Genomic DNA, 27849 nt, shown 5'->3' on the forward strand with positions numbered 1-27849 from the left:
CTGTTCCTCTGTTAAACTCTGTCAACCTGAGTTTAAACAACACAACACACGCAGCAGTTACACACCTGACTCTAAACCAGCACAACGAGCCTGACACGCGCCCACACACCTGACGGAAGCTACATGAACTACCTGACAGACATCACTCACCTTTTCAGGTGTGTTTCCAGCTCCTCGTGTGGTTGGACCGATCGTCCCGGTGTGTCTGAACCAGTTTCTCTGTTCAGACCCGCCATCACTACACCTGCATCGACCGCCGAGCGCGCCAGCATGTGCGACTTACGGCGTTTGACGTCAGTCTTAAAGGTTAAGTGCGCATGCGGGATGCCTTAACGGATCACGGAGGGTCGTAAAAACCGAAACTTTCCTGCAGAAATGTTCGGCGTCTTAAACATAAAACGACTACGCGGACTCTGTTCTCCTTCAGACATAAAGTCCCCTGAGTCAGCTGTTTACATTTAATTGAAGTCTAAATCACTTACTGAAAACTGTAGGCTCGTTCGTTTACAGGAATAAGCTGTAACTTTTCCGAATCAAATGTCTAAAACCGACCAGACCTGATCCCAAATGTTCCAAAGCCACAAAAATCCATCATTTTAATCACGTTAATGGCCCGTTTCATTTGATGGTCTGTCAATGACGTCATATCCCCTCTGCGCATGCGTCAGTGTTGGGGTTGTCAGGCAGTCAAGTTTAAATTGATTTCCAATGTGAAGCTATTGAGTGTTTTTAGACTTTAGACTTGGGCTAAAGATAAAATAAATAGGTATACAAGAAACAACAGCTATATATAAAACACTATAAAAAATATAAATATTAAAATTATATTGCACTTTGTGTTGTGGTATTGCACAGCAATAGTATTGAATTCCCAAGTATGGAGCAGTCCCATGGAGCAGTCCTGTGTGGGTACGTGTAGGTGTGTGAGGGAGGGTGGGGGATTTTATTTTGAGTTAGGCAGTCTTATGGGTTGTGGTAAACCGTTGTTGAATCTGGCTGTTCTGGGGGTGGGGGGTGGGGGTGCTCTCCTCATCTAGCACAAAGTGCATGCGCTGCTGTGCTCCCATGTGACTGGGCTGGCTCCTCCTGAAGTCGACTATGATCTCCTTGGTTTTGTTGACATACAGGGCAAGGTTGTTGGTTTTACACCAGTCCACCAGATGTTTCACCTCCTCTCTGTAGGCCAGGTTGTTGTCGTCCTGGATAAGGCCCATTACTGTTGTGTCATCTGCCAACTTCCAATGTGGTTAGTAGTGGACCTGGCACAGCAGTCATGGGTCATCAGTGTGAACAGCAGTGGACTTAGGGCGCAGCCCTGAGGGGACCTGGTCCTCAGGGAGATGACACTGGAGATGTTTTTGCCCACCCTCACAGACTGAGGTCTGTCGGTGAGGAAGTAAAGCAACCAGTTACACAGGGGGGTGTTGAGGCCAAGGGGGGCCAGTTTGGTCACCAGACGCTGTGGGATGATGGTACTGAATGCTGAGCTGAAGTCCAGAAACTGAATCTGCAAGTGCATGTTCTTCCCTTCCAGGTGTTCTAAGCTCAGGTGGAGTGCAGAGGAAATGGCATCCTCTAAGGAGAGATTAGGACAGTAAGCAAACTGGTACAGGTCAATTGTGGGGGGGAATCTTGAGACAATGTGGGCTTTTACCAGCCTCTTTAAGCAATTCATTATGATGGGGGTGAGTGCTACGGGGCATTAATCACTGAGGGAGGAGATTACCTGAGGGCAGAGATTACCCGAGTACAATGAGACAGTAACACATCAGTGACAGTGAAGTTGAGGGAGCAGCTTCTCCTCCTGCAGCTTATATTATCATCATAACTATATCTAAACCTAACCCGTAACAACAAGGCAAGGCAAATATGATCTGGTTCTGTGAGACTCCCCAGCAGTGTCATCCTTGCAAGAAGCTTTGGTTCATGATATCCCATCTAGCCATGCCTGATTGAAGATTTGGAGTGAGTGGTGCAAACCCCAACCTAGCGTTCCCATCCTCACAAGTTGATCCAGCCAGCCAGAGCAGATTTAAAAGGTTTCAAATCTGACTCTCACCACAGGCTCAATAATGTCTCCTGGTCAACCCAGAATGATGTGGCCACAATCCTCCCCGGCAGGGCCAATTGGACCACCCTGAAAATATGGCATTGCACCCAGTCACACCAGGAGGCCTAACTTAACTCTATGCGATCCCAGTGTTGGGCTCATAACCTCAGAAAGTTGGTGAACCTAGGCAGGCCTGGACTTTCAATGGCCTCCATACCAGGTTGACAAGACTGCAAACACTGTGGTGCAGTCAACAAATTGTCATGAATTAAGAGTTTGCCCTACAAGAAACGTAAGCATGTGAACCCATCATGAGCACTCCCATCCTCTAACATATCCCTAACCCCAGTTCTTGACAAAAACCTTCAGTGGTGAGGGGTACCAAACAAATTTTACCTCCTGTACCTGACCCCTAACCCTGTAAAATAATGAGCACCAAATTCAGAGTGAGTCAAACTGGAAATTTTTTAATTAAAAATTTTTGGGTTCCAAGTTTTGGCCATGTGGAAATACAATAAAGGAGGTACAAAATCAGGTTAGAAAACTTTTGCAGTCACATGGAGAAAACATTCACTTTTTAACAATGTTTAAACTGGAATCAAATTATCTACAATCACTGACGTTGATTTTATTACATTCACAAAGACATTCAACAGACTCAAATCTCAAAATGTAAAATGTTTACAGTAGCTGAATTTTACGGAAAGTTTAACATTCTGCTTTTTCCATTTGGTAAATGAGACAAATTCAATCATGTCAAATTAATAACTTTGATTGATTTTGGCTGCTTCTGACTCATTTTGATTGTTTTAATCAATTATGAAACTGCTAAAGGATCAAATTTCTATTTTAAAACATTATATTGATCAGTGCCTACTTAAATGTTCTTGGATAGTTCCATTATCTTTGTGTGTAATTTAAGATGGCAGCAATTTAAAAACCTCATGGTGCGTTCAAGTACACTCCAAAAATGGAAAGACATCAGAATGGTTTTATCTGAAAATTAACAAAACAACAAAGTTTTTGGTCTTTTTCTTCTCTGCAAAAAGGTAAGCAGGTTCAGCTTAAAAATATATGACATGTTCCTTTAATTCAGTTCAGTTTGACCCTCTGTATGCAACCTTTGACCCTAGAACAGACAGGTGCTGTAGACGGTGACCTTGTGGCTGATCTCCTGCAGCAGCTCCTTCACATTGGCCTCCAGTTCTACCAGTTGCTCTGCCTTCACCTCCAGAGTCTGCTGGTTGTCTTTGTACGACTTCTCCAGATCTAAAAAAAAAACAGGAAAGAGGTGGTTTGAAAAATTCTGAACACTGCATTTATTGTTAACACATTTCAGAGTTAGTCCCATCCTAACATGTTTGTGTGGTGGGAATGGTTTTAGAGGGAGTTATATTTGCAGTGTCTGGAATCATTTCTGGATGAAACAGAGTTTACAACAGCATCTGGACCCATTTCTTGACGAACAATGGTCGAGCATGTTATCAGGAAGCAGGTCTTATCAGACGGCAGTCAGTCAAACAATCTGGAGCCATGTCTTGACAACTAACAGTCAGAGCAGGAACTGGAACAGTTGAAATAAAATGTCCTTTATATCTTTTATATTTTCCATAAAAATTCTTACAACTGGTGATCATGAGATTAACATACATGACGCAAAAAAATATAATAGGAGATTTCATTTTACAACAAAAAGCACCAACAGTGGCCAAATGGTACCATATTTTGTACAGAGCCTCAGTGAAGCATTAGAAAGTACTGAACAGAGTTTTTGCTGCCAAAATAACTGGTAACTTGAACATTTTGGATTATTAAAATATTCTTAATAACGCTTGATCATGAGAGTCCATAGACTCTATGTGAAAAGTGTAGTGCAGATTGGACTCACAGCAGAGTTAAAAAGTTAAAAAAAAAAAAAAAAAAAGGTTTTACATATTTCATCATTTTGCAGACAAAAATATATGCGAAAATTGGCATGTCCTGAATAGAGAGTACTAATGTCACATTTTCTGTTTTACATCATGACACTGAGGATAAAGGTGTGATGTTAGTGTGATGTCACCTTTGAGCAGCTGCAGCTTGTCGCTTGCCTGCAACAACAACTCTTTGGCTTCCTGCTGCAGCGATTCCGCCCTCTTCTTGGCATCAGCGACACCCCCTGCCTTCTGATCTATCAGCTGCCCCACTGTGGCGTACTTATCCTTCAGGTCTGAGTCCAGGTCCTAAACACACACACACGCACACACACATATTTGGTGACACTGACATTAATTTATTATAACCTCCCGGAGTTAAATATCAACAGAAACACTTCACTGGCCAACCTGCTCTTTGTAATAAGTCTGCTTAACAATGTGGCAGGTGGACTCACTTTCTGGACCTCCTCAGCGACCTTTCTGATACTCGCTGCGTCTTGATTGGTCTGTTCTGTGCTAAGAGAGACATTCAGAGCTTTGTCTCTCAGCAGCGTTACTTCCTGCTCGAGCCTCTGCAGCCTCTGGGTGGCATTATTGAGTTTTGACTCTGCATCTGCCGTCTCTGACTGCACCTGAAAGCAATACAGTCAAAAAACATGTTATCTTGATGTTCTTATGCAAGTTCATAATTTCTATTATGTCAGAGATAAACACTAAGTGAGCACTGACAGAGGACAGCAGGTTGTTGGTGTTCTGGATATCAGCGGCAGCCTGCTGGATTGCGCTGCTGGCAGCTGTCTGAGCTCTCTGAGCTTCCTCCAGAGCTCGCTTCACCTTCTCTGCGGAGTCCTTCACATCAGCTGCTTCCTCACTGAGTAACAAAAGAAGTCACATTTCATCAGTGTTACTAAAAGCAGTTAGAGTAGTGAGACCTCTTTAAGACCAAATATTAAGACATATAAAAGAACTCTTGGATAAATCTTATTGAGGGTTGGACTGTCACTCAAAGATGAAAATTGTTGAGTTAATCTCAACAATTGTTGATGTTTTGGCAGAGCACTGTTGTGCATGTGTGTGTGGTACTGCGGTAAGCGTATTCCGTCACTTCCGGTTACCGGTGTTTGGAGATTATCGTTTGGTGTATACCTGTCTCAGACTAGATACTTTCTTTTTACCGACATTACTTCTGTGACTCTATCACCAATTTAATCTGCACTTTCACAGTAACAGTAGTTGCTAAATCACCAACTTTCTCCACTTTCTGTGTGGTACTTTATCGATTCACGCTATCTTCTGCTACTGATTTAGCTGAACTCTCAGCCATGGCCTCTCGCTCTCCTTCTCCCTCCTCTGCCTCGTTTAATGATAATGGTATGTGTAATAAATGTAGTCTGTTTGCTGTACTCGAGGCGAGGCTTAGTGAATTAGAGTCCCGGCTCCGCACCATGGAATCTAATTCAGCAGCTAATGCTAAACAGCCCCATGTAGCCGGTGCGGAGCAGCCTAGCATAGCTCCTGTTAGCATTCCCCCTGGCAGTTCCCGAGCAGCCGGGAAAGCAGGCTAGCTGGGTGACTGTTCGTAAGGACAGGCGTAGTCGTAAGCAGAAGCCCACTGCCGACCACCACCCAGTTCACGTTTCTAACAGATACTCCCCGCTCAGCGACACACCCGCTGAAGAGCCAACTCTGGTGATTGGCGACTCCATTTTGCGGAACGTGAAGTTAGCGACTCCAGCGACCATAGTTAAATGTGTTCCCGGGGCCAGAGCGGGCGACATTGAATCTTATTTAAAGCTCCTGGCTAAGGATAAGCGTAGATACAATAAAATTGTTATTCACGTCGGCGCTAATGACACCCGACTACGCCAGTCAGAGGTCACTAAAGTTAATATTGACTCGGTGTGTACATTTGCAAAGACCATGTCGGACACCGTAGTTTTCTCTGGTCCCCTGCCCAATCTGACCAGTGATGACATGTATAGCCGCATGTCTTCACTCAACCGCTGGCTGTCGAGGTGGTGTCCATAAAACGATGTGGGCTTTGTAGATCATTGGAAGAGTTTCTGGGGGAGACTTGGTCTGGTTAGGAGAGACGGCATTCATCCCACTTTTGATGGAGCATCTCTCATATCCAGAAATCTGACAGAGTTTATTAGGAAGCCAAAGCCCTGACAATCCAGAGTTCAGGCCAGGAGACAGAGCTGCAGTCTTACACGCTTCTCTGTGCCTCCTTTAGAGCAGTCATCCCTCCATTACCCCATAGAGACTGTGTCTGCCCCCAGACCATTTAAATTAACTAAATCGAAGATCAACAAAAGAGGAGTTAGTCACAATAATCTAATAAAAATCAGTACATCCACCTCAAATGTACAGCAAAATAAAACAATTAAATGCGGATTACTCAATATCAGATCTCTCTCATCCAAAGCTGTACAGTAATGATCTGATATCAGATCACCATCTTGATCTATTCTGTCTGACTGAAACCTGGCTGTGTCAGGATGATTATGTTAGCCTGAATGAATCAACCCCCCCCAGTCATATTAATACTCACATTCCCCGAGACACTGGCCGTGGAGGTGGAGTCGCAGCCATTTTCAACTCCACTTTATTAATTAACCCTAAACCTAAACTCAATTATAACTCATTTGAAAGTCTTGTTCTTAGTCTGTCCCATCCAAGGTGGAAAACATTAAAGCCAGTTCTATTTGTTGTAGTGTGCCGTCCTCCTGGTCCATATTTTGATTTCTTGTCTGAATTTTCAGAGTTCCTGTCGAGTTTGGTTCTTAAAACAGATAAAGTTATTATTGTAGGTGACTTCAATATTCATGTTGATGTCAACAATGACAGCCTTAGCTCTGCTTTTTTTCTCTTTACTAGACTGTATTGGCTTCTTTCAGTGTGTAAATAAACCCACTCACTGTTTCAGTCACACTCTCGACCTTGTTTTAGCTTATGGTATTGATATTGAACATGTAACAGTCTTCCCACAGAATCCCGTTCTATCAGACCACTCCTTAATCACTTTCGAGTTCATATTGCTGGATTATGTATTATCAGCAAAAAACATCCTGACTAGAAATATTTCCGATAATGCAGTAGTTAAATTCAAAGAAATGATTCCCACTAACTTAGGTCCAGTGCCTCATCTTAATTTAGCAGAAGCTAGTCCCTCCCAGCTTGATCATCTTGTAGACAGTGTTGCAGATTCATTACATACCACTTTAGATTCCATCGCCCCCCTAAAAATGAAAACAATAAAGAGAAAGAGGCAAGCTCCATGGTTCAATTCTCAAACCCGTACACTGAAACAAACAGCACGTAGGCTTGAAAGAGTGTGGCGTTCCACCAAATTGGAAGAATCCCACTTAGCCTGGCAGGATAGTGTCAAAAGATATAAAAAGGCCCTCTGTAATGCAAGAAGTGCCTATTACTCATCATTAATAGAGGATAATAAGAACAACCCCAGGTTTCTCTTCAGCACTGTAGCCAGGCTGACAGAGAGTCACAGCTCTATAGATCCACGCATCCCTGTAACCCTCAGTAGCAATGATTTTATGAACTTCTTTAATGATAAAATCTCTACCATTAGAGATAAAATGAATCACATCCTGCCTTCAACCAGTACAGATTTATGTCATAACACAGGATCCATAGAGTCAGCTGCAAAACCTAACCTTGACTCCTTTTCTCCCATCGACCTAGCCCAGCTCACATCAATTATCTCAGCATCTAAACCTTCAACCTGTCTCTTAGACCCCATCCCAACTAGGCTGCTTAAGGAAGCTCTGCCCTTAATTTGCAGTCCTGTATTAGATATGTTAAATCTGTCCTTATTAACAGGTTATGTTCCGCAGTCGTATAAAACAGCTATAATCAAACCTCTTCTAAAAAAGCCCACTCTAGATCCAGATGTATTAACCAATTACAGACCAATATCTAACCTCCCCTTTCTTTCTAAGATCCTGGAGAAAGCAGTTGCAAAACAGTTGTGTGACTTTCTACAGGATAATAGTGTATTTGAGGTTTTTCAGTCAGGATTTAGGCTGTATCACAGCACAGAGACAGCACTTGTAAAAGTTACGAACGACCTCCTGATAGCATCAGACAATGGACTTGTTTCTGTACTTGTCTTGTTAGATCTCAGTGCTGCTTTTGATACGATTGACCATCACATCCTTTTACAGAGACTGGAGCACTTTATTGGCATCAAAGGAATGGCACTAAACTGGTTTAAGTCCTATCTATCTGATAGGCTTCAGTTTGTACATGTTAACAACTACTCCTCCATACACACAAAAGTTAGACATGGAGTTCCACAAGGGTCAGTGCTTGGACCAATCCTCTTCACTCTGTATATGCTTCCCTTGGGCAATATTATCAGAAAACACTCCATAAATTTCCATTGTTATGCAGATGATACACAGCTTTATCTGTCAATGGAACCTGATGAAACCGATCATCTAGCCAAACTCCAAGCTTGTCTTAGGGACATTAAAATCTGGATGACAAGCAACTTCTTACTACTAAACTCAGATAAAACTGAAATCATTATAATTGGTCCTAAACACATCAGAAACAAACTTTCTAATGATGTAGCTCCACTAGACGGCATTGCCCTGGCTCCCAGCTCCACTGTAAAGAATCTGGGAGTCATCCTTGATCAGGATATGTCCTTTAACTCACTGAAACAAACTTCTAGGACTGCCTTTTTTAATCTGCGTAACATCTCCAAAATTAGACATTTTCTGTCCCAAAAAGATGCAGAAAAACTAGTCCATGCATTTGTTACTTCTAGGCTGGACTACTGTAATTCATTATTATCAGGCTGCCCCAACAAGTCTCTAAAGCCTCTGCAGCTGATTCAAAATGCTGCAGCACGATTACTGACAGGAACTAGGAAAAGAGATCATATTTCTCCTGTGTTAGCCTCTCTAGCATTGGCTCCCAGTCAAATCCAGAGTAGAATTCAAAATCCTCCTCCTCACATACAAAGCCCTTAATGATCAGGCTCCATCTTACCTTAAAGATCTCATAGTCCCCTACAATCCCACCAGGACTCTGCGCTCCCAAAATGCTGGTTTACTGGTGGTTCCCAGAGTTTCCAAGAGTAGAATGGGAGGCAGAGCCTTCAGTTATCAGGCTCCTCTACTGTGGAACCTTCTCCCAGTTTCGGTCCGGGAGGCAGACACCCTCTGTACCTTTAAGAGTAGGCTTAAAACATTCCTCTTTGATAAAGCTTATAGTTAGGGTTGGCTCAGGCTTGAACCATCCCTTAGTTATGCTGCTATAGGCCTAGACTGCCGGGAGATCTCCCATGATGCAATGAGCTCCTTTCTCTCTCTCTCTCTCTTTCTCTCTCCCTCCCTCTCTCCACTCAATATGGATTAATATCCCATGTTACATGTTACTAACTCAATATGTCCCTTTTCCTGTAGTATTGTGCTCTCCCGTCTCTCACCCCCCCCCCCCCCCCCTGCCACTGTCGCCTAGTGCTTGCTCATGGTGGGATTTGTTGGGTCTCTCTCTGTAAATACCTATTTTAAAGAGTACGGTCTAGACCTGCTCTATATGAAAAGTGCCTTGAGATGACTGTTGTTGTGATATGGCGCTATATAAATAAAATTGAATTGAATTGAAACTTCTAAAACAGTCCTGAATGGATGGACAGGTAGGACTGACCTGGCTCGACGGGCCTGGTCCAGCAGGTTCTCGGCTCTCTGGATGTCATCAGCACTCTGCTGCAGGATGGTCTCCACGTGTCCTAGTTCTCCCACCTTCTGCCGAATCTCCTCAGTCAGGTTCTGCAGCTGAGCTGGCGTGGTTGGCATCTGCATGGCCAGAACCTCATTCGCCACCAGCTCAATGCTCTCTAGGTCTGCAACATCCTCTGAAACAACACAAACAGTCAGTTTGTTTCTCACCTGTCTGATCAACGGACTAATCCAGTTTCTGACCAGTGAGATTTTCAAAAAATTGTCAATCTGAAACTTCTTGACTGAGCTGTTGGAAAATTTGTCTCTGATGAGAGGGCACTTCTCTATTAATTATCTTCTTTTATGAATCCTTGTTTTCGTTTTCCTGTTGGTCACATAGTTCACCTGAGGTACCTGACGTTTGTGTTAGCTGAGAAGTGAGAGACGTACGTGTTAGAAAGTCTCTGATCTGTTTGATGAGACTTCTTAGCTCCTCGTTACTCTGGTCGACTCTTTGTTTGGTTCTGTTGGTCTTCATCAGGACGTCCTGAGCACTAAGCTTTGCCTCATCTGCCTTTAGCTTGGCCTCTGACACCTGAAGACAAACCAGAGGTGAGAACATCCCCCACAGTCCAAATGGACTAGAACCACAGACCAGGAGCAGTCAGACTCACCATCTTGGAAAGTTTTTCCACCTCCCCCATGGTGCTGATGATTTCCTGTTCTGAATCTTGAGCCTTCCTCCAGAGGCTGTTGGCCATTGTCACCACACCGTCACATCCTTCACCTCCACACCTGGTCCGACCCTGAGAGTCAACACAGCCCAGACCTCCACAGGAAGAGGACGAGCACAAATCCTGACCCGGTAATGGACTTCCGCAGGTCTGTCAGTGCCAGAGAGTAAGGACAATGTTTAATGCAGAGATTGTGTCTGCATCTGGTTTTGTGTAAATCATCTCCACAGCCATTTGTAAATTCAACTGTTTTAACAGTCAAATACAAAATATTTTCCAGTATTTACACTTAAGACATTAGGGCTGTCACTTTTTTTTTTTTTCTCCAAAAATCAAGTTTAAACAAAGTTCCTCCTCTGCCCCACTTGGGTGGCAAACTATCAGGTGAGTCCACAGATTTATTTTTGTTGTACTATAAGACAGCTACTTTTATCAAATTCACAAACAGCCTTATCTTTATTAGTTACTTTGCCATCTACAGTGAACCCCAAATACTTCCACACACTGCTTCTAAGATGCTTTGGTGTCATGACTGTCTGCTCAGGGTGGCTTTGCTCTATCTCTATTTTGACAACATGACATTACTAGCTGTTTAGTTCACAGATAAATAGGGGATGCCATAGGTCAAGCTGATCCTGAAGTTTCAGAGCGCACTCTGGTGGCATACAAGGCAAAATAACGGCGTGTTGCATTTAAAGACTAAATTCTGAACTCAGAAACAGATCATAACAGTGTGGATGTTAAATAATTCCCCCACACTAATATGCCTGAATTTCAAACACAATAATAAAAAAAAGTAAATAAAATAAAATTATGTTCTCCACCTTATGACTGATCTCTGACAGGTCCAGAGTCTGCAGCTCTCCTGCCAAGTCATCCAATCTCTGAGCATGCTCCATGTGTCTCCTCAGGAACTCCTCTCTGGTTCGGTTCAGTTTGTCCTCTGTGAGTTGCCGAAGAGTGCCGGAGGTTTGCACAGGGCTGCCGGCATCAGTGGTGGAGGCGTTGGCTCGAGCTTCAGCTTCCTGAGACTGCAGAAAGTACTTAGTGATGCTGTCTGTCGCCCCTGACAAAAACAAGGAGATGAAATCAGCTAAGAGTTAATTATCAGTATAAAGTGGCTGTAGCTCAATTTTCCTTTGATAAACCTGATCCAAAAAGAGTTTTAAAATCTGCCTAAAACCTAAACTGGTTCCTCTGTAAAACAATATAAAGTCTGGTCCAAATACTACAGGACTGTCAACCAGTCAAAATATTAGAATCTGACAAGAGCAGGTTCCATTAGTCCAATAGAAGATTTTTCTGAAGTATAGCTACATACTCTACTACTCTACAACTCTACATCACAACTGTAAAACAATCACACACAAAAAACATGTCACCAAATTTCATACCATTTGTCCAAAAAAGTTCAGTGCAGTCAGGTTTAAAGTCCTAAAAGTATCAGACAGACAAATTCTGAAAGATTCAGGATTTGTAACTGGATTGTTATTTTTCATAGTGTCACATTTCCCACGTGATAAGTAATTAAGAAAACAATCAGCAGAAAAACTGATGATGAAAACGATCATTATTTGGAGTCCTATAACACTGGGCCCCTCTAAAAGACCACAGCCACATCATGAGATAATAAAGGACATATCCTTGTTAAAATTATATTATTTTAGCCCTGCCCCCACACCTCATCCCGCCCAACCCCGACCTCTGACCTTTAACTGCCACTTTACCTCTGATGTCAGAGTTTTTGATGAACTCGACCTGATCCAGCAGCTCCTGAACTGTTCGCTCCAGTTTCTGTGCGTCCGATGACACAGAGTCCAGTTTAGTTTCTGCAGCTGAGTTCAGGTGTTCCACCCGGTCCAGAGTCTGTTCTGTGTCATTTAACATCTGGCTCAGGGCCCTCATCAGATCACTAAAAGGGACAAAAAGAGGTCAGAGGTCACCTGAGCTGCTTTAATCTTTGATTAAATTTAATCTCTCTTCACCTCTTTCAGAAGATTTAATCTCATATTAAAAGTAATTCCACCTGGCCTGCTGCAGCAGGTGCTGGATCTCGGTCAGTGGTTGCGAAGCCGGGTTCTGGTTCAGGAGGACCCGGATGTCGGCCATGCTCTTCTCCATGCTGTCAATGGACTTCTTGTATGGTCCACTGACTCCGCTAGCTTTAATGGCGTTGACCTTGTTGACGAGGCGGTGCGTCTGATTGGTCAGCTGACCAATAATGTTGTCCCACTCAGCGAAGCACTGGTGGCAGCGGTGGCAGTCAGGGAAGGTTCCAGAGAATCCACGGGCGCAGACATCACAGCGAGGTCCGGACACACCGTCAACACAGACACAGTGACCGCTGACTTTGTTACACTGCTGCTCGGAGATACCGTGAGGGTCACAGTCGCACGCTGAGAAGAAGAGCACTGTTATTAACCAGCTGTGGACAACAAGAGAACCAGTTATCTGCTTCATGAATTGATATTTGATCCTAAAACTTTAATCTCCAACATGTTTGGTTCAATTGAATGAACTCTGGTGTGGACACTTTCTTCAGGTTCATCAAGTTAAATTTAAGGCTTTTAAAGCAACTTTTAAAACCACAGAGGAAGTGATTTAAAACCTATTTCCCCATCTGCTCTACATTAAGGATTTCATGCTTTAAGTCCAGTGTGGGGTTACCAAACAAATATCTGAAGACAAAAGTTTCACAATCAGTCTCCACAGACACACACACACACACACACTTTAGCAGAAAGAAAGAAATACAAACGTTCAGTTAAATATCTGTGGGGGCGCATGTGTTTGGTTCTGCTGCTCAAAATGCTGCCTGATGTTGGCAACAGATCAATTTTTGTTAGACTTTTTTCTGTTTCCTCTGTTGGAAACATTGCTTTGTTTTGATTCAGAATACCAGTTATTATTGTGTTTGGTGGCAGGCACTTTGTTTTTACTGACTCTTAATGACTAACATCTTACACAGAGGCACACATGCTACACAGTCTGGTGTGCATCTTTGTGGAGAAGGATTCACCCCAAACACCCCTCAAACCCTAAAAAACTAAGGAGTCCTGATTATCCTGGGCTTTCCTCCACAGTCCCTTGACCTCAGCCCCACTCAACATTTATGGGGGCACTTGAAGACTGAGAAAGCAAAGCATTCTGGGACACCACAATAAGCTCTTTGGAACAATGTCAGATCATGGTGGGATAATATGGGTCCATGACAACTCGACTGTATACTGACATTAAAGCAAAACAGGGACACACCAGATACTAATTATAACACGACCATGAACATATTTCAAAGATTCAACTTTTCACTCAAACTGCTGATGAAATCTTTTGTATTGAAGAAATAGTAGTACATTCAAAACAAACACAAAATAAATGTGTAGAACTTAGTGACAGCACTGTGTATACTGTATATACAATACACACACATATGGAAAGCCTGACAACATGATGAACACTCTGTCTGTGGAGGATGTTTGTTTCAGGGAGGTCGAACTTTTCATTTATACTAAAAACATTTTACAGGAAGAGTCTGAGACAAACTGGTGGACTTCCTGTTCAACAATTAACATCTGGTGAGGGGAGGATGTGTGTGTGTGTGTGTTTAACATCTGGTTTATATCAAACACTTGAAGCTTCTTTCAGATGCGACAACCCTGAATTAGACAGTTACAGAAATTTACAGTCAGACGGACAGACAGACAGACAGTTATAGGCAGTAACAGACAGGCAGACAGTTACAGGCAGATATACAGACAATTACAGACAGACAGTGATGTGAACAGTTATTGTTGGAGAGGATGAGACTCTGTGGAGATGTTTCAGGGTTCACAGTCTGGTTTCCATCCAGTTTGTCTTTAATTAAGTCTTTTAGTTTAAAAGTTTTTTTTCTTTCACTCATTTTTCTCCTTCCCACTTTATTCCATTCTTTTTTTTTAATTCCTTCCCTTCTCTCCATCCTTATTGACTTTTGTTTCCTCTTCCTCCACCTTTCTTTCATTCTTCCTTTCTTCACATTCCTCTATTTTTCCTCTCTCCTCTCAACAGGTTCTTTCTTTCTTTCCATCTCTCCTCTCAGCAAACATCAATGTGCCCTTCTTTCTTTTCTTTTCCTCCCCTCCACCTCCCCTTGGCCTCCAGCTCTGCTTCACTCTAACAAAGCCTCTTTGTGGATTTCGGGGATATTTGGAGGTTCAGACAGATTTCTGGTCTAGTCTCCATGGCGATGGGACCAGCGGGAGCCTCAAGCAACATCTGGACTTAATATGAGTCAAATAGCAGAGCATGCTGAGAGCTGCAATGTTCCCATGATGCTGGCGGCTGATGAAAAGGTCTGGTTTGTAGTCTCTGTTTCTAAAACAAGTCAAACACTTCATGGAACTCTGGACTCAGATCTGAACTGATCTGGACTTTGGACTCTGGACTCAGATCAACAGGACTGTCAACCAGTCAAAATATTAGAATCTGACGAGAGCAGGTTTCATTAGTCCTCTAGAAGATTTTTTTGAAGTATAGCGACACACCATACTCCACAACTCTACATCACAGCTGGGAAACAATCACACACAAAACACGTCACCAAATTTCATACCATTTGTCCAAAAAAGTTCAGTGCAGTCAGGTTTAAAGTCCTGAAAGATCTGGTCTCTGGACTCAGATCTGGACTCTGGACTCTGCCGTGTCGAGGACAAGTTGACCAAACTACACTTGTTTGACTGACGACCTCTCACCTTATATGAACTCCATTGATCTGGTTTCAGGTAGTGAACATATTAACAGTGCACCTACCGTGACATTTGATCTCTGGGTCTCCCCAGAAAAGCTCTCTACACTCGCTGCATGTTCTTCCTCCAAAGCCGGGGTGACAGGAACACTGACCACTGATCTGTGAATGAAACCAGCGGTTTATATTCAGAACTCCAACAGAAAAATAATTAGAATACTGAAGCGGGACTTGATGGACTCTGGAAGACTGTCACTAAAGTCACTGTGATTATGTGAGTAGTCTTTTAAAATCTTCACATGAAATTCAAAGTTTCAGTTTAAAGGATCTTAGCCTGGTTCTCCCACACTCAGTCTGAACATGTGATATGGCTGAAATATCCGGTGACCTGACACTTAGTCCTGTGTTTATATAAGATCAGAGAGCAGAGGGAGCAAGGCAGCTGGTCGATAAATAACATATGATGCAGGTCCTGGTGTCTGTTGAAGACACAGCAGTAAGTAAAGAATTTATCCTCTGTGACAGTGTCAGAGTGAGAGGCTGCGTATACACAATATCACCACAGCTGAGACACAACAAAGATCTGCAGACTAATACAAGACACACAACATTTGTTTCCATAGACTATAACATTTGAATTTTTGGTCGTCACCTCATTGCAGGATGTCCCATACGAGTGTTTGGGGTCACAGTCGCAGGTCTGACAGCCACGGCCACTTGCCATGTTCCAGGTGTCGGGCGCACAGCGGTCACAGTGTTGACCGACCACGTTCGGGAGGCAGTGACACTGACCGCTGCTGCGGTCACAGTGACAGTCGCCAGATGATGGACAGCTGGAGGGATCGCTGCCCAGCTGATTACAAACACACTCTGTGAACAAAAACCTTCATCAGCATTTATCAAAATTTTAGTAAGAATTTAATCTAGATTCTGGTCTAGACCTCATATCAAAATTTAGATCTGTGTTTCACTCAAGATTTCATAAAGATTTTATTCCAATTTGATGTAGATTTCAATCAAGAGTTCATTGTAGATTTCATTCAGACTTTGCCAAAAATGTTAAATCAAGGTTTGATTGAAATCTTGTTATTCTGTTCTATCTTGTTCATCCCTTCATAACAGGGGTTTCATTTACAACCTCTCTGAACATCTGACTACGTGAGTACTGGATCCTACTGGTCTGTATTGGTCTCTCATGGTAACCCCATACTTACTCCTGCAGTCCTGCAGCAGAGCATTGCCATAGTAACCCAGTTTGCAGCTGTGGCAGGCGACGCCCTCGCTGTGGTATAGGCAGCGCAGACACTCGCCAGTTTGAGCATCGCAAGACTCTGGGTCCAACATGTCGATGTTGCTGTTGCACTGACAGGGCTGACATTGACCCCCCGGTTCACCAGGGTTTCCATAGTAACCAGGTGAGCACTCATCACAGCGAGCACCTGGAAAGGTGAGAACAAGACAGTTACAGATATCATACCTGTCTGACAAAAAAAGTTGTGTTTTCACTGAAACTAAAATTCTGTTTTACTGTGTGTTTTCATCAGCTGTTTCTTGCTGAAATGTTTTCAGGACACCTCTTCACTTTCAGACATCATTTTACTAAAACAGCGAAGATCATTGGCTTAGTCAGAAGTTTAAGTGTAGCAAGACCAAATGTTATTGGTGTTTACAGTTTACAACTGCTTTCATTTAATTTTCTACTGACAGTTAAAGTACTTTTATCGTTTACATAAAAAAATGCTTCTTACAGGCCTTCAATGTGAAACTACATTTTCAAATGCTTTGAATGATTACACGTCAGCTGATTTCAGCATTCATCTCTTTTACTGACATTTCAGCTGCTTTCATGGTATAGAAAACAATCACATTTTAGCATCTTTTACTTCTTAATTAAAAATGAAAAGATGAATACATTTTCATATGCTTCCATCAGGTACACTTCATCTGATTTCTTCCCTTTAACTTTAACTGATCTGTCTAATGTCAGTGTTTACATACCAACTGACTGTGAGACATTAACTACATCTCAGCTGCTTTTACCTTTTACCCTTCAGCTGACATTTCAGCTGCTTTCAAAGTGAGAATTCAACTTTACAGAACTTAAGCTGATTTCCACATATCCAAACCCTTTCAATGCTTTCAGTACTTTAAATGCCATACACACAGTTTGAACCTGTTTACAGTGTTTACACCTGCAGCTGTTAGCGAGCTCGCTTCGGTTTACTTTCCTCCTCTAGTTTAGAACAGGAGCTTTGTTTGAACCTGTTGCCATGCTACAGTTTAATAGAGATAAGTACAGTAATAAACTTCATGGAGAATAATTTCCTCTCAGTCAGGTGGAGGATCAACATGGAAACAAAAGGAGAAAGTTGGTGATTCATGTCTGTCAGCAGCTGACTTCAGCCTGAACAACTTATTTCCTGCTGTAATAACAGACCTACAGTCACATCACATTCCTGCTCTCTGTTTACATCAAACTAAATCACAGAGCCTCCACTCTTTAAATGAAAACCCTGTTTGTCTCCACAGGCCAGCAGCTGTTTGACTGATGACAAAGAAAAAATACAAGAGTTTAGTTTTTACTGCTGAGAAACAAGTGAACTCATATTGCAACTGTTCATCATTCTCTGAGTTTCTATTGAGTTTAACTGTTGCATCTTGTTTTTATTCAATTTCAGGTTAAAAACTGTTTGTGGAAAACTGCTTCATCAGTAGGTTGTTACCTCTGTATCCGGTGTTGCAGACACAGATGGCCTGCTGGGAGTTGTCGCTGCGGTAACAACTTCCTGCAAACTGCCGCTGGCTGCCGGGGCCATCAGGACACATGCAGGGACGACAGTGGTCACCTGACCCCAATACCGGGTCACCATAGTAACCATCCAGACACCTGAACACAGGTGTGAGAAAGTCAGGAGGACAACAAAGAAATCTGATCTCTGATCTGCTGCCAGTAAACATGATCACCTGAGTAACCTGGTTTCTCTGAGTAAGCCAATGTCCTCAGTGTAAGTTTGTATTTGTGTTTTGTCACTGTGCAAACATCCATCCTCAATTTATCTGACTGACTGACTGACTGACCAATTTATCTGACTGACTGACAGACCAATTCATCTGACTGACTGACGGACCAATTTATCTGACTGACTGACTGTTGTACCTGTCACAGCTGTGTCCGGTGCTGTGGTCCTTGCAGTCGATGCAGTACCCAGTGTTGGGGTCACAGCTGTCAGCGTGTCCATTGCAGGAGCAGTGTCGGCAGGCGGGGAAACCCCAATGACCCGGCAGACAGCGATCACACTGTCGACCATATGCTCCCGGAACGCAAACACACTGACCAGTGAGCTGATCACAAAACTGACTCTGTGAACCCTGAGGGTCACATGCACATGCTGCAGAAACACATATTAAATACACAAAAATACAGTTAGATGCTGAAGAAAACACCTAGAACTTTCTCACTGAAACAATCTGGGTGTGTGGTCACATGACAACAATACGAAATAATTTTTGGGCACATCTCCTTGAAAATCACACCACTGAATCATTTATAATTCTTTTTTTTTTAGTTTTTTGAGAAACCAGCACAGATTTAATTAACAAAAAAGGAATGTTTGATGTCTGAAAATTTAATTTTGTTTCAAAAAATCAATACTTTCATTGTTGTGAAACATGGTATATGCAGTAACTCTGCAGCTGTTGGGTCCGAACTGGAATGTGGCTGGAGCACATATATATTTAACTATAGCTTTTACGTAGAATATATAGTGATCATCATCAGTCCTATCAATATTGATTGACCATAGATTGATTGGGTTGTGACCTCTGCAGCCGTTGGGTCCGAACTGGAATGTGGCTGGAGCACATCTGTCACAGTTCCTGCCAACCACATTGGAGCGACACTGACATTGACCCCCACTGGGGTCACACACGGTGCTGAGGGAGCCCTGAGGGTCACACTGGCATTCTGGGAAATGGAGTCCAACACAGACATGTTAGAAAACCAACAAGCTTCAACATCTCAAAGAAAAAAAAACACTGTCTTAGACAGCAGTGATGACAGATCAATGAGCCGGGAGGTCTGGGGACGTCTGAGGAATGTGAGGAGGAAGAAACCAGTCGAGTCTTGTTGAGGAGGTAAAGCTGGAAGCCGAAGAGAAACAAGACAAACGCTGACGAGTGACTTCACTCAGAGATTAACAGTAGCAACAGGAAGGAAAGGAGGAATGAAACAGCTGCAGAGGAAAGAGGGAAATGATGATGATGATGATGATGATGGTGATGATGAGAGGGATCAAATGTTAGTGTTAGAATGAAGCACTCTCAGTCAGCAGAGATTTGTTATGTCAGAGAAGTAGAAGTGAAGACAGAAGACGGATGAATGTTGTTCTCTGTGATACAAACCAACCAGCAATTCCTCTTTAAGCCGATTAGAGTAGATCTCAGATTCATTCATTAACCACAAATCTGAAGTTTGTGTAAAGTTGTTCATTATGTCTATTGTGATATTTTGATCAAATAAAACATCTTCATCTTTCCATCTGGCTCCATAGATCAAGTCTCTAATAAAAAATATGAATACATTTGTGACCTTTCCTTTGTGAGTGAAGGAACTGAAAAGGTTTTGCACCAGCATTTCCACTCTGCCCGGATTCACCTGGACACTCCCAACTGTCGGAATACTGTTCACCGACTTCAGCTAAGGCATTCGAGACTGTGAATCCCTCCATGCTGATCTCAGTATATTTCTGACTGTCAAACCAAATCTGTTAAGTTAACAACCTCCTCCCTCCACTCTCACCCTGAACACCAGCTGTGTGCTGAGCCCACACCTGTGTTCCTGTACATGGCTCTAACACAATAATCAAGTTTGCAGATAATACCATGGTGGTTGGTCTGAACAGAGAGGACAACAAAGATGGCCAACAGGGACGAGCTCCAGCACCTGGCTATGTGGTGTGACGACAACAACCTGTCCCTTAACACCCAGAAGACCAAGGAGATCATTATGGAATTCAGACAAGCTAGGAGCCATGTACACACAACTTTAATGTTTTTGTGCTACATTTCTTTTTTATTTGTGCATTATATAAAGCACTTTGAATTGCCTTTCATTGCAACTGTATGAAATGTGCTGGACAAATTAATTTGCCTTTCTAGATCCATGTTCGAAAAAAACCTGAACCAATTTTATTAAACCCAGAGGGGAATTCCTCCTGTTGTCATTCCACAAAGGTCAAAGGTCAGAGATCAGCAGAAGAACACAGAGATTCTTCAGACCTCTTCTTGACTTTTCTCTGCCAGGTTTGGTTCAAAAAGTGCTCCAAGTCTGATTCATTAAACCCTCATGAATTTTGTAAACACAAATATTTGAAAACTGGTAAATGTGACACACTACCTTAAATCATTTGTATGAGTGATTAAAAAATGAATCTGATCCTTTGAGTGGACATGAGACCGTATGTAGAGCAGGTCCACGTTTGATGACAACATAAATCTGAACCTTCTCCAAAGTGCTTTAAAGTTTTTAGAGTTGAACAAATTCTCTGATATTTAAACTTCTGTGGTCACACGACAAAGCCACAAAGTAACTATGTACATTTAAATTATTACAGTCACTTTTCTAATCTCTGGCTGGCGCACACATAGAAGGTAATGTCTGGTAAATATATCTCATGTGAATTTAGATGGGGAAGTTGTAATCGCCACACCCTACTTTCTGCTGTCTTGAGCTCAGAATGCAAATCAGTGGTTTGAATAAACTTTGGTCAGACAGTATGGGATTATTAAGGTAGAATTAAAAGGTTTAAGGTGGACTGGTGTACCTTTAGCTCCCTGGTGCAACATGGCAGAGATGCTGAAAATGAAGTTTCTGCAGATGTCTGTCATCGGTGTCTTGACAACACTCTGGCTGTTCTCTAAACAACGATAACGCTGGAAAGTTTCCCAACCGCTGTTCCCGCTGGAGTCTCCTCCTTCTGAAGCAGTGAAGATATCCAGGTTCTTACAATGTGGCATCAACACGATCTGAAGATGAAGAAGATTGAGTTGACTAAAGTTGACTTGAGATTGACTAAAAGCACACTGGGTACGGGCATCTTTACTTCCAGGCTCTTACAGTGAGACATCAACAGGATCAGAGGGTAAAGAAAACCAAGAGACTGACCCACAGTCTCTGGTTCAATAAATCTGCAGCGCTGAAGCAGTTGGACTGAATAAATTGCTCCAGCATTTAAACCTCTGTGGTTGTTCAAATGTTGATATCACATGTTGGAGCGACACAGTGAAAGAAGTACAATTAAATTATCATCTCCAATTTTTCTGCAGCACACAGTTGATTGTCTGACATCTGTAACAAATGAGGTTGTTATCATCACTCCCCACTCTGAGCCATGTTTCCCTTTGGAAGTTCTGAAAAACAGTCAACTCAATACTGATTCTAAATTTCATAACCCTAACCCTAACCCATTCCACCTGACTGACTGAACTAACTTTTACTGAGGTAAAATATCTAAACTACTTTCCATCACTTGATCGGAGGTTTAGAGTTTCCTCACCGAGTCGATGAGCGTGTACGGAGACTGGACATCGCTGAGGGCTGAGTACAGCGGTAGACTGAGGCGGACTGTGTAGTTCAGACCAGATTCAAAACAAACTGGTCTGGGAAGAACCACATACCTGAGGAGACAGAGTTCCACCTGTTGTAAGGTTTAGAGTCTAAAACACTTTCCTCAATGAGGAAGAGATTTTGGTTCAACATGTCCTAATACAAATATACATTATAAGTTTCTTCATTATGTTGAAGTAATCCAGGTTCATAATGTTAAAAACTCATTTCCTGTTGAAAATGAGTCACATATAAACACATTTTTAAGGAAAAGGTCGTAGCTGACTGTTACCGTGAGCCAGGGTGAAGAGAGATCATTTGGTTGTCGTCATCAGGTACAGTGTTAATACAGCGGCTGTCTGCTCTGACTGGTCCAGGCCTCATCACGGTCATCAGGACCTCCTCCCATTGGTCAGGCAGCTGCAGCACCAACAAACACTTTAAGCTTCAGCCCATGTCATTATTTATTGTTGTTTTTTCTTCTCTAATCCATAATGATAAAGTGAAAACATGTAATAAAATTTCAAAAACTGAAATCTGTGGCAAAAATCTGAAGTCTGTGGTTCTCCATATTGTGGTCATGTGCTTCCTGTTTGTCCACCTGTGGCAAACAGGACTGAAATGACTCTGAGAGCAAGAAGGCAAAGATTCTCTGGTCTGATGAGACAAAAACTGAACTCCAAACTCTATGTCTAGTGAACACCAGGTACCTGTTATCACCTTAATAATACCTTGCCTACTGTGAGGCATGGTTGGGGCAGAATTATTTGAAATTTGATGAATATGCTTGGGACAGTTGCTATAGCTGGCAGGGTTAAAAATTAGTTACTGAGAGCATGGTACCTGAGGTTCATAGCGGATGATAATGTCGTACTCCATGGAGTGAGGGATGTTGTCCACAGAGAATTCCAGGAAGGCCCCCTCTGGGACATTGACCAGGCCAATACCTGTCCAGGTGGGACTGCGGTCCTGTGGGTGGGGCCTTGGCACCACTGTCACTCCCTAAAGAGACAAGATGAAAACATGAAACCTAATAGAACAACCTCTGACCATTTCGCATGAATGTTTTTTTTACAGTGAGCTTTATGCCCCTGGTTTCACACGAGGGGAAAAAACTCTCAAAGTGACATCATCCAGGGTGATCAAAGGTCAGAGGTCAAAGTACATAAGAGACTCACAGGTCCAAATTTGGCATCCTCTGCCTCGTAGGTATAATGGTCCAGAGCAATGAAGTAGAATCCAGACTCAACCTGATCGCAGCGACGACCGAACATGTGATCTCTGCAGATGCACTGACCACTCACCTGGTCACACCTGCAGGAAAACAGGAAGTGGAAAATGTGAGAACAAATGAAGAAGTGAAGATAAACTAAAAACAGAGCAAAGAGCAGGATGTCTGAAGAAAATTAACCAAACAAGGGAAAAAAACTGGATGAAAGATGGATGGTGAAGATTCAAACTGCAGCAAATGAATTTTTAGTAAGAGGACCTTTAAATGAGAAACATAGACTATTATCACACAAACTGTCTCCAAGCCAACTCCTGTTAAGATTAAAGATGAAGTAAAAGTTGTTGTTAGCAGTAGCAGCTTCACATAATAATAATCTTGTGTTTATCTTCTTCGTATTTGTACTTCAATTCAATTCAATTTTATTTATATAGCGCCAAATCACAACTCGAGGCAGAAACTTCGACCAGAACTGGACTCAGGGTGGGCAACCATCTGCCTCAACCAGTTAGGTTGGGGGGGGGGCGTAACGGGAGAAGAACATAGCAATAATACAGCAGTAGTAATGATAGTAGTGATAATTAAAGTATTAACTGCTAACATAGCAATATAACTAATAGCAGTATAAGTCATTTCTAATTCTAGCAGCAGGTGTTGAGTGGAGTTGTAGGAGCAGCAGGAGACTTGTCATCACAGATCAGACTTCAAGATCCTTGATTTGTTCTTGTGTTGCAGAAAAGTAGCTGGTTGAGACTGTGTCCCTTTTCATATGAGCAACTGAACTCAAGGACCTCAGGAGAGACTTTCTAAAAAAGTTAAAAAATCATCCTCATATTTAAACCAATGTCACACATCCTCCTCTGTTAGCATATCTAAACCATTCATGGTGTCAAGACAAAGACACAAAGACTTAGAGAAGTTGGAGAGAGACCAGGGGGCGCTGTGGAAGGAGGCTGTTAGCAGTTTGTTAGCAGTTAGCTGTTAGCAGTGATTTGGACGTGAACTCACTGATTATTGACGGCTCCTCCGAGGTCACAGTCACATGGTCTGCAGCCGTCCATATCATTACTGAGACCCCAGTGTTCAGACTGACAACACACACACAGCAGATGTTACAGACGTGTCATTAAGTAATTTTCTGACCTCCCACTTTGCTTCTGTCTGTAAAACCTGGCTTGAAGCTGTCAGAGGAAGTAATTCAAACTTTCATCTCCTTCACACACAGTGACCTCCCACAGTTTCAGAGCTACAGGTTTTAGTCTCCTCAGTAAATGGTTATGGTTAGCTCATTTATTCCACATCACATAAGCAGAAACCTGCTTTCCCTAATCTAACACAGACATTATTAAAGATATGAGAATATAAAGTTACACATTATTTTTTATGGTATTTCTGCTTTGATAGTAAAGACCAGTCAGAGAGAGGGGGAAAATGAATACACCCTCTACCAGGTGAGTTATCAAGAATATAAAGTCAGTGTTAAGTCACTACATCTGTCAGGTTTTAAGTGTAATAATAATATTTGATTTCATGTCATCAGAAACTCAGAGGGACCAATGACAGATTATTATTTTTTATCAGTAACCTTTTACAGCAGCTTCGCCCATATTGTCCCTGGAGTCAACATCAAACATCAGTGACGATTCCTTCCTGTTTGTCTGATTCCCGTTTGACAACGTTCACATTCAGGACTAGTTGAACTTTTGGTGTCGTGTCTCTGGCTTTTTTTAATCATATTTTTTGTTTCTGTGTAACATCATTAAATGTATTTGCTCACCACACATTGGTCACAGTCTTGTCCGGTCACCAAACGTTTACAGAAACAACTTCCTGTTTCACTGTCGCAAGGATTTCCTCCAGGAACTGTTCCTACAGGGCTGCAGGTGCAGGCTGAAACAGGTCAGACACACAGTTACAATAATACATACATCAACAACAACAATAATAATGAACTGGATCATGTTGTTAATGTTGATCGATGCTGTGATATTAAAGTATATACTGACTGTGTCTTATGTTTGTGCTCATCCACATGACCACCTTCATTGTTGTATGTCTGTGCACATATGTGTTGTTTGTTTTTCTGTGTAGGTGTTGTCTGTTACTGGGGGAGTGTTATTTCATACCTTTACAGCCTTCAGGATCGTCACTCAGCCCGTAATACGCCTGTTTGCAGCGCTCGCAGCGCTCTCCCTCCACATTGACTTTACAGCGACACTGACCAGCGATCAGACCGGCTCGAACATCCGTCATCCGGTCACATGTTCCTCCATTCAGAGAGCCCAGGGGGTCACAGTTACAGGCTACAGAGACACAAACACTGCATCATTAAAGAAACAAACCTCCATGTTTAAATCAACAGAGAGCAGAGGACGCCGAGATCAGTTTACAGTTTGACGGATCAGTCTGATGTTTTTCTACATTTGTGTTTTATATTAAACACTGATCTCAGATCATACAGGTTGAACTTACCCTGGCAGATGTTGGGGTCTCTAACATCTCTCTCTGGATGTTGGTAGTAAAATGGTTTACACTGCTCACAGTTGTGTCCGGCTGTGTTGTGTTGACAGTTGTCACAAACGCCTCCACTGACATTTCCTGAAGCCATGAACACGGCCATGTCGAAGTGACAGGAGTCTGAGTGCTGGTTACAGTTGCACTCTACAGACACCACAGAAGAAGAAGGAGAAGAGGGGAGATTGAGCTGCACAGACTGACACTGGAATGTTAGGATCACAAAAAGCAAACAGAGTAACAGACTTTATCTGCAGCAGCTGTTTGACATTAGAGTCACAATGATTTATTTTTGATTGATAGTGTATATAAGAATATATATACATATGCTCATGTAGACAGACAGACAGATCTAGACCATACTCTTTATAATAGGTATTTATAGAGAGAGACCCAACAAATCAAAGTATGGACTCACTCTTGCAGGCATTGGTGTTGCGTCCCTCAGCTGGTCTCCAGGGAAGGTCATGGTAGAAATCCTGACACTGTTCACAGTTCAGACCTTTAGTGTTGTGGTTACACATGCAGTGACCATGAACCTGTAGACACACAAACAATAGCATATACAATATAAACAGAAGAAACCACAGACAGAAACAGAGAAAAGAAACCGTTCACATCATTATTATCATCTGCAGCTCATTAACAACCAAAAACCTTCAGCAGGTAGATTCACTCTGGTCCACCACAGCCTGCCTGACCATCTACAGAACTCAACCTGTCCCTTCAGGACTCACCCTGACCCTCTACAGAACTCAACCTGTCCCTTCAGGACTCATTTTGTACTCATTGGTCTACCTGCCCCCCTTCAGGACTTACCATGCCCTCCCTGGTCTGTCCAGCCCCCTGGATGGGGGCACACTCAGAGGCGTGTCCATAGCAGAAGCAGTTTCCTCTGACCACCATGTCGTAGATGGCATAGTAATACTTCTCTTTAATCTCCATACGAGAGTCCAGCAGATTGTCTCCGAGCGTGTGCAGTTTGGTGAACTTCACCCGCAGGTTGGTGATCTTCAACATGTCTAAGCAAAACACAATCAATAAATGATCAACAACAGATCAATAACTGATCAATAACCCTGACAGATTGTATAGTGTAAGGAGACATACTCTGGATCCTGGGGCTGTAGGGGTCGTCGATCCTGAACGCTGGGTCCAAAACTCTGAAAATCACCTGGTACAAAAGGAACATTTCCCCAAATGATTTACTTTGATTAAAAAAACAAAGCATTATGAAAGGTGACATCACAGTGCTGTGTCTTCAGGTGAGTTATGACATAATTTCCACTTTAACTCACTGATTACCAAGCTACCTGTCAGAGTAAACCCTGAAAGTAGTAGTAGCAGTAGGAGTACCAGAGTACGGCAGTTGAAGTATCAGAGTACTATAATAGGAGTGTGAGAGTACTGCAGTACCTCTCCCTCAGTGGATGGTTCAATGTCGGAGTAACGTGAGTCACAGATGACATCATCGACCTTCTGCATTGGACCCTGGGAAACATGGGAGAAGGACGTCTCACAGTCGTAGGCAAAGTAACGATAAACCTGCCACGTCTTCCCAAAGTCCGCTGACCGCTCGATCACCATGGCAGCAGGACGAAATGTCTTAGGAGCGAAAAACAGAATTAATTATAACGAGACGTTCTGCTGATCCCACTGAGAATCAACAAATGAAGAACGAAGAACAAACAAAGATCCTCCCGTTGCTAGAGTTCACTGTGTCTTTAAATATTAATAATAACATTATCATTATTATGTTCTTCCTATGTTCTTTATTATGTTACAAAGCTCTTTATTCTGGTATCAGCTGAAGAAACATCCAACGGCTACAACAGATCTTGTTACAACACTGCTGTCAGGCAGTGAAGGCCACACTGCCCCTCACTGTTTACCCATCAATAACCTTTGAGAAAGCTTAAAAATGGCTTCAGGCTGTATCTGCAGTCAGGTCCCTGCCAGGTCCCTAAATCTGGACCCATCACTCAGGGTTATGAGGCTTTTGCTTCTGGATCTCTGAGCTGTTTAAATGTCTCCTTGAAATCATCTTCTATCTTATGGCTTTTCTTAAATGATGGTCATTGTTGTTATAATAAATAACATTAATATTTAGTTTTAACCTGAAAATCACCAAAACCACACCAACTGAAAAACAGAAAGAAACAGTCCTCTGATCCATAAAATCCATTTCACTTTGATTCATCTCCATTAAATCTTTATGTTTTCATTCTGACCATCAGGACAACAAAGGACCATCCAGGAAAAGAGCGATCAGAGGTGAACTCTTAGATACTCTCTGAATGCTTTAACATATTACAGATTTTTTAAAATTAAATAACATATTGTAGCTGATTACAATTTACTGACTGAAGGTTAATTGATAACAA

The 27849-nt window shown here is 42.4% G+C and overlaps 1 protein-coding gene across 1 annotated transcript in view; it reads right to left on the bottom strand.

Moving 5' to 3' along the window:
- Positions 1–2501: 2501 nt before the first annotated feature.
- lamb1a (laminin, beta 1a) overlaps positions 2502–27849 on the bottom strand; it is a 29736-nt gene continuing 4388 nt past the window's right edge. Inside the window, exons 5-33 of the mRNA XM_018689054.2 lie at positions 26882–27070; positions 26576–26639; positions 26285–26487; positions 25884–26004; positions 25424–25612; positions 25078–25254; positions 24729–24841; positions 23960–24039; positions 22902–23037; positions 22567–22725; positions 22016–22143; positions 21674–21794; positions 20942–21143; positions 18940–19083; positions 18277–18508; positions 17843–18006; positions 16334–16558; positions 15772–15989; positions 15185–15281; positions 12423–12792; positions 12124–12308; positions 11221–11462; positions 10337–10546; positions 10113–10257; positions 9649–9856; positions 4696–4837; positions 4422–4598; positions 4113–4272; positions 2502–3319 (exon numbers count right to left, since the gene is read on the bottom strand). Of these exons, the coding sequence (XP_018544570.1) occupies positions 3180–3319; positions 4113–4272; positions 4422–4598; positions 4696–4837; positions 9649–9856; positions 10113–10257; positions 10337–10546; positions 11221–11462; positions 12124–12308; positions 12423–12792; positions 15185–15281; positions 15772–15989; positions 16334–16558; positions 17843–18006; positions 18277–18508; positions 18940–19083; positions 20942–21143; positions 21674–21794; positions 22016–22143; positions 22567–22725; positions 22902–23037; positions 23960–24039; positions 24729–24841; positions 25078–25254; positions 25424–25612; positions 25884–26004; positions 26285–26487; positions 26576–26639; positions 26882–27070 (4941 nt within the window). The 3' untranslated portion in view covers positions 2502–3179. The remainder of the gene's footprint in view (positions 3320–4112; positions 4273–4421; positions 4599–4695; positions 4838–9648; positions 9857–10112; positions 10258–10336; positions 10547–11220; positions 11463–12123; positions 12309–12422; positions 12793–15184; positions 15282–15771; positions 15990–16333; positions 16559–17842; positions 18007–18276; positions 18509–18939; positions 19084–20941; positions 21144–21673; positions 21795–22015; positions 22144–22566; positions 22726–22901; positions 23038–23959; positions 24040–24728; positions 24842–25077; positions 25255–25423; positions 25613–25883; positions 26005–26284; positions 26488–26575; positions 26640–26881; positions 27071–27849) is intronic.

The sequence above is a fragment of the Lates calcarifer genome, linkage group LG10, assembly GCF_001640805.2.
Source record: "Lates calcarifer isolate ASB-BC8 linkage group LG10, TLL_Latcal_v3, whole genome shotgun sequence".
Lineage (NCBI taxonomy): Eukaryota > Metazoa > Chordata > Actinopteri > Centropomidae > Lates > Lates calcarifer.